This window comes from Raphanus sativus, unplaced genomic scaffold, assembly GCF_000801105.2.
Source record: "Raphanus sativus cultivar WK10039 unplaced genomic scaffold, ASM80110v3 Scaffold0644, whole genome shotgun sequence".
NCBI classification, from domain to species: domain Eukaryota; kingdom Viridiplantae; phylum Streptophyta; class Magnoliopsida; order Brassicales; family Brassicaceae; genus Raphanus; species Raphanus sativus.
The window spans coordinates 9201-19683 of NW_026615961.1; the positions used below are offsets into that span (position 1 = coordinate 9201).

General features: G+C 37.7%; 1 protein-coding gene and 1 long non-coding RNA gene across 3 annotated transcripts; both read left to right on the forward strand.

The window, feature by feature from the left end:
• The first annotated feature begins 278 nt into the window (after positions 1-278).
• LOC130502664 (uncharacterized) lies at positions 279-2441 on the forward strand. The gene has a single exon (XM_056997431.1). It carries the CDS (start codon positions 279-281, stop codon positions 2439-2441), a length of 2163 nt encoding a protein of 720 aa, XP_056853411.1.
• A 2995-nt stretch (positions 2442-5436) lies between these two features.
• LOC130502663 (uncharacterized) lies at positions 5437-6427 on the forward strand. 2 transcript variants are annotated; one of them, XR_008940391.1, is made up of 4 exons: positions 5437-5496; positions 5686-5866; positions 5950-6071; positions 6190-6427. It is a non-coding gene; the product is annotated as an uncharacterized LOC130502663 (long non-coding RNA). The 2 variants fall into 2 exon arrangements; XR_008940390.1 differs by having other exon boundaries at positions 5462-5496; positions 5637-5866.
• The last annotated feature ends 4056 nt before the right edge of the window (positions 6428-10483 follow it).

Genomic DNA, 10483 nt, shown 5'->3' on the forward strand with positions numbered 1-10483 from the left:
GAGGATGGGTGGTCTCCACCCACTGTGATGATGGAAGATAAGACCTTGGGTCCGAAACCTAAGGATCAGTGGACAGATTCAGAAAATCAGCATCAAAATTCAACTCTAAGGCGTTAACTGTCATCTTCTCTGCTGTCGATTTGGAGCAATTCAAAATCATTCAAGGATGTGAGTCGGCGAAAGAAGCTTGGGATACATTGATCAATCACTTTGAAGGAAACACAAGTGTACGACGAACCAGAATTGATCACTTAGCCTCAAGGTTTGAGAACTTGCGCATGGGAGATGATGAACCTATCGATGGGTTTATATCTAAAATCAGTGAGCTGGCTAATGAATCTTCAGTCTTGGGCAAGAAGTATGAAGAAAAGGATCTGGTTAAGAAACTCCTGAGATGTTTACCTCCACGGTTTGAAGCATACAAGGCAGTTCTCAACATAGCCGTTGACACTGATGAGATGAAGTTCGATCAACTCTCTGGTATCCTGAAGGTTCATGACCTCGAGAAATCTGATCGACAGGAGAACACTCAGAAGAGTATTGCCTTCACTGCTAATTCTAAAGATGATGACAGAGTCTCTAAAATTGAAGATAATCTGAGTTTAATGGCAAAGAATTTTAACAAGTTTATGAGACGGGTTGAAAAAGGTGGTAGCAGATCAAACAGTCGGTTTCAGAGGAATGAATCAGATCGTGGTAGTTCACAGTCATCAAGGTCAGATGCTTCAAAAAGGAAGAAGGAGCTTCAGTGTCATGAATGTGAAGGATATGGACACTTTCGGAATGAATGTCCACTCACTAAGAGGAAAGAACTCAAGTGCATAGAGTGCAAGGGGTATGGTCACACTCGCAGTGAATGTCCAAATAACTTGAAGAAAGACAAGTCACTTATGAGCTTCAGCGATACAGACTCGGATAGTAAGAGTGATGATGGGGAATTACATCTGAACTTTATGGCACTCGTAGCACTTGAAGGTGTGACTTCAGCTTCTGACAAAGTGGAAGTAGTAATGGATGAGGAAGACGACGAGCTCAATCTTGACCTGGAAACAGAGTACAAGACACTGTTTAATCAGTTTACTGAGCTTAGCCATGAAAACCTTCAGCTCATAAAGGATCGAGCAATGTTAAAAGCACAAGTAAACATCCTGGAACTTGAGAAACCTATAACACAACCTGCTGCTCTTTCAATCTTAAAAGAATCCGATCAAGAAGTTCTGGCATTAAAACGAGCCATGACTGAGCAGGAACGATCTCATAAGGAGTTTGAGGCTAAATTCAATCAGTTGAGCGAACTATTCCTTCAAGAAAAAGATAAGAGTAAGCTGTTGGAAAGCCAGTTGGCTGAAAACCTCAAAAAGGTCAAGATGCTATCAACCGGCACCAAATCTCTAAATCATCTGCTCACTTTGAGACAATGCCCCAGCACAAGCCGAGGGCTTGGATTTCATGGATCTACCTCTAAGTCGGATCAAGAAGGACATCAAGTTGTGTTCGTAAAAGAAGTCTCCAAGGAGGAAAAGGTTGCTGAACCCCGTCCTCCTCAAGCTCAGCATGCTCTCCAGAACACTGGGAAATACGAGTCTAACTCTCGTGCAAGACGTCGTGTGAATGGATGTCACTTCTGTGGAAAACGAGGACACCATGTCAGTTTCTGTTACTTTCGAAGACACCAATATAAGCGAGCCTGGAGGTTAAACTTGTGTTTCATGGAACCCTCTATGTATGGACATGTCTGGATTGCTAAAAGAGACTTATATCCAACCTACAAAGATCGCGTCGTCAATAAGTCACACAAGGAACTTCCTGAGTCACACACCAAACCAGAGTTGAATCTGGCATGTAACTTCACGAGTATATCAGAGAAGGTCAACTTGGTTAGTCACGTTGCATACACCAGTGCAGATGGGGGTTCTCAAATCGATTCTCCTTGGTACTTTGACAGTGGTTGCTCAAAACATATGACAGGAAGCTATGAACATCTTGAGAAACTTCAACCTATCAAGGGTGGAAAAGTGACTTTTGGTGATGGAGGACAAGGAAAGATACGAGGCGTAGGAGTAACTGATAGACCGGATCTACCTCGTCTTATCAATGTATACTATGTTGATGGCCTCAAAGCAAATCTTATCAGTGTAAGTCAACTATGTGATGAAGGCCTAGAAGTGATCTTTAATAGCAAGGAATGTCGTGCTGTGGATCCACAAGGGAACATCGTGCTGTGTGGAATTCGATCTGGTAATAACTGCTATATGTGGAAGCCTACAAACGTGTGCTGCTCAGCGACCATATCTAAGCTTGATCTGTGGCATAAGAAGCTAGGGCACATGAACATCAATGGGCTGACCCGACTTGTTAATGCGGAAGTCGTCAAAGGAGTTCCAGACTTAGAGTCTCAGACGAGTACCGTATGTGGCGTGTTGTCAAGGAAAACAAGTTAAGGTGCAACACAAGCGAATTCCTGAGATTAGATCCAAGCAGTTGTTGGAGCTTGTTCACATGGATCTCATGGGTCCAATAACTCCTGAGAGCGTTGCAGGGAAAAAGTACATTCTGGTCATGGTAGATGACTTCTCAAGATATACATGGGTGGACTTTCTACGAAACAAGTCAGATGCCATTGATAGTTTCAGAATTCTTGCATTACAACTGAAGCAGAAAGGTGGAATCATGGAAATCAAGAGTGACCATGGTGGTGAGTTTCAGAACGAACAGTTCGATAGTTTCTGCCAAAGTCAAGGAATTCGACATCAATATGCAGCACCTAGAACTCCACAGCAGAATAGTGTTGTTGAGAGAAAGAATCGTACACTACAAAAGATGGCTAGGGCAATGCTATGTGGAAACAATGTCCCACCAGGGTTTTGGGCAGAGGCAGTGAGCACCGCATGCTATGTTATAAATCGGGTGTATGTCAAACCTAAGACTAAGACTACACCATATGAGATACTAAAAGGTAAGACTCCCAACCTGAGCCACATGCATGTGTTTGGGTGTTTATGTTACATCCTTAATGACAAAGATCACTTGGGAAAGTTTGATGCCAGAAGTGATGTAGGAATGTTCCTGGGTTATTCAACTAACAGCTCTGCATATCGAGTCTTTAACCAGCGTACCAAATTCATTGGAGATAAGGTGAATGTGGTTTTTGATGACAGTGTAGGATTCTATCAGACCAGAGTCACACAAACAGTTGAATGTGTTACACCGAGTAGCTCTGCTCCGGAAGCAATCATCAAAGAGGAATCTGAGGGAGAGGAAGATTCAAATGATGCACGCGTTGACCTGGATCAAGGAAAAGTGCATAAAAATCATTCCTCGGCTGATGTCATTGGAGGTTTGTTTGATGAAAAGGTTACACGAAAGAAACAAATCAACTTCAAGGAGATGGTCAAGTTGGCATCGTTCATGGCTAAGATAAACAACGTGGAGTGCTACGTCTCTCAGATAGAACCAAAGAATCTTCAGGAAGCCTTGGAAGATGAATATTGGACTGACTCCATGCATCAGGAGCTGGAACAGTTTGAACGATTAGATGTGTGGGAACTGGTTCTTAGACCTGAAGGAGTGAATGTCATTGGAACTAAATGGATTCACAAGAACAAGATAGATGAAGAAGGTAACGTAACTCGCAACAAGTCAAGACTGGTTGGACAAGGTTACACTCAGATTGAAGGAGTGGATTTCGATGAAATATTTGCTCCTGTAGCACGTCTCGAATCGATCAGGTTACTCTTTGGAATGGCATGTGGATTCAGAATCAAACTTTATCAAATGGATGTCAAGAGTGCTTTTCTGAATGGTGTTCTACAAGAAGAAGTCTATGTGACACAACCAAAAGGGTTTGAGGATCCACACTTCCCTGACTATGTCTACAAACTCAAGAAAGCTCTCTATGGACTTAAACAAGCTCCACGAGCCTGGTATGAAAGACTGACCGATTTTCTCATCAAGGCTGGGTTTCAGAGAGGAGGAGTTGATAAGACTCTATTCATAGGAGAAAATGGAAAAGATGTTATCATTATCCAAGTGTATGTGGACGACATAATCTTTGGCAGCACATCAAAACAAATGGTGGATGATTTTGTTCGGACAATGACAAAAGAATTTGAGATGAGCATGGTTGGGGAGCTAAGTTACTTTCTTGGACTACAAATCAAGCAGCTTGTGGATGGAATTACGGTTTCTCAAAGCACGTATGCCAAAAATCCACACAGTAATAAAGCTAGCATTTCTCCAGCTTCTGCCACATAGGATTTGAGAACAATTTTAGAAGTGACATGTCATTAAATGAAAAATTCTGAAAAACCAATGAAAACATTTCGTCTCTCCACGTTGTATCCTATGTGGCCTGTTTTCTTTGCTTTCTCTCTCTCCGTCGATGCAATCTCTCCTGGTGCCGTCGATGGTATCTCCTCCGTCCATGCAATCTCTCCGTCGATGCGATCTCTCTGTCGATGGTATCTCCTCCGTCGACGATCTCATGCCCCGACCGCCGCGTTTCTCTGTCAAACAGATCGAGTCGACCCTAGAGCCGAATTGAGAGATGGGTACCACCGTCTTTCTCGCCATAAATAGAGATCGAGTGGAGCCAATAGTATGTCTCTGCGTTGCTGGGATGAGATAGTTGATTGATGAATAATAGTTGTAAGAGGATCAGATACGAAGCTGCGGTCAGATAGATTCTTAACCTCTTTAGTTGCGGTCGATAGTCAGATGGACGCCTTCATATCTGGTCGAAATCAGGATTGTTATCTGACTAACAGGGAGATCTTGATCATGATATTGGTTCGTCGAATCTGCTTTGTACTGAGAAGGTTATATACTTATTCTTTCCTCTGCTTACTATTGATAAGGTTATATATATCTTCATATCGAAGTTGATTCTTTTCTGTTTAGGTTCTTCCAGGCCGTTCAATTATTAACATCCTCTTGGAGTATATTACAGGTGATGAACTGTTAGTTAAAATTGTCCAACCACAAGATCAGTTTCTCATATTTGCTTCAGACAGACCATGGGAACATCTGACCTACAAAGAAGTTGTTGACATCGTTCAGCATGGAGCAGCCATGTCATTAAATGAAAAAAGTTGAAAAACCAATGAAAATATTTTGTTTCTCCACGTCACTTTTCTCTTGTGCTTTACCTTTCTTCTTCATTTCGTTTGTATCATCATCACCCCTGCAATCAGAAATATTAAAAGTCAGATCGGTTCTTCGTGCTCTATGTTTCCTCAAATCTCCTCATTTACCTCCCTTTCTTCCTCTTTCGCTTTGAAATCGAACGAGGGCAGTGAAGAAAACAATTAAGGAGACAAAGGCTGAAATCGAACGAGGACAGGGAATGATACAAAGACTGAAGAATTTCAGTCTCAATCAGGGATCTTCACCACTCTCTTCTCCGGCGACGTGGACGAAACCGCCCGAAGTTCCGACCTTTCAAGTCTCTTCTCAGATAACAACCCTTCCGCCTCTGTCCTCTGCTCTCCACGACAGGTGAAGTGTTTTCAATTGGATTCTGTCTGTACGCTTTACTGGTTTCTGGGTTGGTGAAAGTTTGTTACTTTCTAAGTTTATCTTCTTAAAATGCTTTATTGGTTTTTGGGTTGGTGAAAAATGGTTACTTTGATTGTTAGAGATTGAATCTGGGCTTAACGGGTATATCCACATCTTGTGGGTGTCCAGAGAAAGCTGAGTGGTGGAAGTCTGCAGAAAGATCAAAGAGTAAGCTACAAGAAAACAAGCAGACGCTTCAGTGTTAGAGCTAATGTAAAGGAGATTGCTTACGACCAGAGCTCCAGAGCTGCTCTTCAAGCTGGTATCGACAAGCTTGCTGATGCTGTTGGTCTCACTCTTGGCCCTATAGGTATTATTACTGGCTGTTCAATGTGTTTGTTATACCACAAAACTATATCTTCTTATCTTGCTGTGATGTGATGTTTTTTCAAGGGACGAATGTTGTGTTGGATGAGTTTGGAAGTCCCAAGGTTGTGAATGATGGAGTCACCATTACTAGGGCTATTGAGTTACCTGACGCCATGGAGAATGCTGGTGCAGCACTTATCCGTGAGGTTAGTGTGAGAGCTTTAGCTTTATTGTTATTTCTGAAAATAGTGATTGATTTGTTGTTGTTAGTGGAGAATGCGTGAGGTTAGTGGAGAATGCGTTTGTTGTTGTTGTGTGATAAAGGTTGCAAGTAAAACTAATGACTCTGCTGGTGATGGGACAACCACTGCGTCTGTCTTGGCTCGGGAAATCATCAAGCACAGATTGCTGGAATGGAGATAGCGTTTGCATTTGCCACATACTACTCACTTTTGGAACTCAATTCCAGTGTACGTCTTGTTACAATTGCTTATCAAATTGCTGAAGAGACCATGGTATCCATTATTGATTTTGTAGTATCCATTATGACGCATTGCCAAACAGCTTTTATATTAAATATCTATTTATATCTATGGATAAACAGCTTTTATAAGCTTCGAGAGAGAGTTATGAGAGACTGGAAAAGGAAGTACAGTTCTTAAGAAAGAGATTCATTAAATGTATCAGTCTCTCAATGAACTCAGAGGCTAAGAATAATTGCATCTATTAAAGAGAATGCTTTCAAAGATCTTAATGTGGAAGTGACGAAAAAGGAGTAGATGGAGGAAGAGATTAAGCAAATCAGCTTCACTTCTTCTAGCAGGCAGAGATCTCTTCTTTTCACAACGAAACAAAATCCAAAATGCAGAAACTAATGACGCAAAATCCTAAACTGAAGTATCAGAAATAACTGTTTGTATTAAAGTTTAAGCCATTGTTACAGAGGGTGTGTTTTCATTGATAACAGCAGATAATGGTTATGTAACTTATGTACAACTCTTTACTGTACCCCAAAGTTATTTAGCCATGGTTAATCAAGTATAAAACCAATTTCCATGTCTAACCAAAGTAATAGATCTGGAAACCGAAACTAATTTATCATTTCGTATCGGCATGTTAACACAAGAAGAACTAAAACCAGTTTCAACTGAAAAACAAATGAAATAAAATGTACTAAATCAGTGTCTAAATTAAATATCACTATACATGTGTTAACCAGACAATAGAAAGTGATATAATTTAGAACCAAAAAAGAAGAAGAAAAATAACACAGTATACCACCTAAATTTGTTCAGTACAGAAATCATAATATTGACATTAAAAATAAGTTTAAGTAATTTTTAATTATGTTTTGGGTGACATTTCAGAAAATTATCTTAATTTGATTAAATGAAAATTTTTTCCTTTATATTATTCTGGTCAAAAAGTGTAATCAGAGAACCAACTAATATACCAAACACCCAACAAAAACGATATATAGTAATTAATTATAGAAACTATAGGGAACATATATTTTTAAATCAATTATTTTTAAAAATTATGTACTTACATGAACTATAGAAGTAAATATTTTGTAAACTTATACATGATTTAAAAATAATTTATATAATCATTTAATATTAAAATATTTATAAGAATTTATAAATTTATTTATTAATATATAGAAAATCACCTAAAATATTTATAAAAGCATTTAAATGTATTTACGAAATTATCTATAAAGATTTATAATCAACTAAAAATCATATAAAATTATATTTATAAAACAAATATAAATAATATAGAAAGATATACAATTAACTCGATAAATTGTATATTTTATGTGAAATAAAAGTTTTATAAATTATTTATAAATGAAAATAAAATATTTTGGGGTTTATAAATTATTTATTATTGTTTTATAAAATCATTTGACAATTGTTTATAGGTAAACAAAGAAGAATAAGTTTTCATAATTATTTTAAATTGACAATTTATTTGATATTTATAATGTTTATAAATTATTTATAAGGATTTATAAACTATTTTACGAAGATTCAAAAAATCATTTTATTTGGATTACAAATTCATCTTGTGAAAGTTTATAAATCATTTTACAGATGCTCATTAATAATTAATATAAGATAATAAATTATTTATAACACGTTATAAAACTATTTTATATTAGTCTGTATTTTTACAGAAATTTGTAATAGTTTATAAATATTTTATAATGAATATAATGTCATATGCAAAGAATAATAGACCAATTATAAAACTTATATAGTTATTTATAGAACATTTATTAAAAGTTAATAATTTTGTATAAGATTTACAATCATTTATAAGAGTAAAACATGTTTTCAATGATGGACAGCTCTATGTTGTTTTCTTTCAAATTACTGCAAAAAGATAATAAAGTATTTGGAGTGAAACCATAAGAAAGAGAAAATAACAATAGTCAAGGACTCAAGATAGTCATTTACAAAGAAATCTTCAGCAATCTCTCCAATACAAAGAAACATGTATGTAATATTTCTTCATTATTTTCTAATACAAATAGAATTTCGTAAAAACTAAAAAAAATTCTAGAAATAAATAGAAGACCAAAGTAGGAACAACAAAGAAGACCATCAATTCCCCTAATACTATTGTTGTGGACAACCAAACACATCCAAGAAAACGTGATCCACTTTTATTTCTTCTCTATTTCTCTATGTAAATGTCAATATCTTTTTCTTCCGTTTTCTACTCTATATTATTTCCAGTGTCGGATTATGTCTTTTTATATGTGAACAAAAACATTTAAAAAATACAATATATCAAACATCAAAACAAAAAATATTTACAAGAAGAAACCTTTCACAACAAAACAACACATTAACAAATATATAGAAATCCTAAAATTGAAAATTATTTCTAAAAATATAAAATCAATTTTTAACAAATAAAAATTATCAAAATAAAAAATCTTAATAAAATATAACATAAAAAAATAAACCCCGCAGCGTAGCGCGGGTATTACCTAGTCTTATCAAGAGATTTGGAATGGAAACCAGCAAAGTCGCAAACACACCAATGAGCACCACTACCAAGCTGTCTCGAGATGATGATGGCAAGCCAATTGATGAGAAACTCTACAGAGCTATGATTGGGAGCCTCTTGTATCTCACCGCAAGTCGACCTGATCTCTGTCTGAGTGTGGGTATTTGTGCTCGTTATCAAGCATCTTCGAAGGAGTCGCACATGAATGTTGTTAAGCGTATCATTAAATATGTGAAAGGAACTTTGGATTTTGGTCTTCACTATACCTTTGAAACTAATGTGAATCTTGCAGGTTTTTGTGATGCAGATTGGGCTGGTTGCTTAGATGACAGACATAGCACTTCTGGAGGTTGTTTCTTTCTTGGGAACAACATGGTAGCTTGGCACAGCAAGAAGCAGAACTGTGTCTCTCTCTCGACTGTTGAGGCTGAGTACATTGCATTGGGAAGCTGTTGCACACAATTACTTTGGATGCGACAAATGCTCGTTGATTATGGTATCATCTCTGATCCCATGCTTGTTCATTGTGATAACATGAGTGTCATAAACTTGTCTAAGAATCCTGTTCAGCATTCTAGAGCATGTGGATATACGACATCACTTTGTGAGAGAGCTAGTTGAGATGAGAATTGTGATTCTAGAGCATGTATCAACCGAGAAACAGCTTGCTGATCTCTTTACCAAACCATTGGACTACAATACCTTCCTAGGGCTTCGTAAGGCCTTGGGAATTGTTAATCTCTGAATAAGTCCTGTCAGAAGAGGAAGGTCACTGCATGTTCATCGCACTGACTAAGTCATTGTACTACTACACCATCAGAACCTTGAGTCAACAAGTTCACTTCTGCAAGTCATCCTCCACGAGTTTATCACTTCTCTCTTAGGTTCACTGAAGAAAGACACTCATCTCGGATCAGGATGCTATCACATTTTAGTTCTGAGTACTGATCACTGTCTGGATTGAACGAGGAAACACTTTAGGAGCTGAGTGTATAAGTAAGGAGAAGAAGGTGTGTTAAACAAAGAAAAGTCTGAGTTACTCAGTAACAGAGAGTTAAGCAAATGGCCTGGAATGATAGATACTCGAGTTGGAACTGGATGCTATCACATTTTGATTCTGACTACGATCACTGTCTTGACTGGGCAGAGAAGATCACAATTCTTAGAGATGGCCCGATCTGGATCAGGGTGTTATCCCACTTTGTGTCTAGACTCGGATACCATCTCATTGCACTGAATTGTCGATTGTACTCTTGGAGTCAAATTTAATCAAAGTTCTTGTCGAGTAGAAGAGACAAGCACAAGATGCTTAACACGTGTTTCCAGACATTGCTAATGAGTGTGAGTGTGAACTTGAGGAAGAATGATTAGCTAAAGTGAATCTTGTGTGTGACAGCTACTCGGCTGAGAAAGAGCTACTAACTTGGGTTGACTCATTGATTTCATTAAAGTTCTTTGTGGTAGATGACTGAGTTGGTGCAATGACTTATGTGTCTTTCTTCTGGACAAAAAGGCATCATGAGCATGCCTTAAATGGTTACGTGTATATAAAGTTTTTCTTGATACTTGTTTGGTGATTCTCGGTTCTCTCTCT

Coding starts and splice junctions, on each gene's coding strand:
- LOC130502664 (XM_056997431.1), top strand. CDS start 279: ATGGGAGATGATGAACCTATCGATGGGTTTATATCTAAAATCAGTGAG.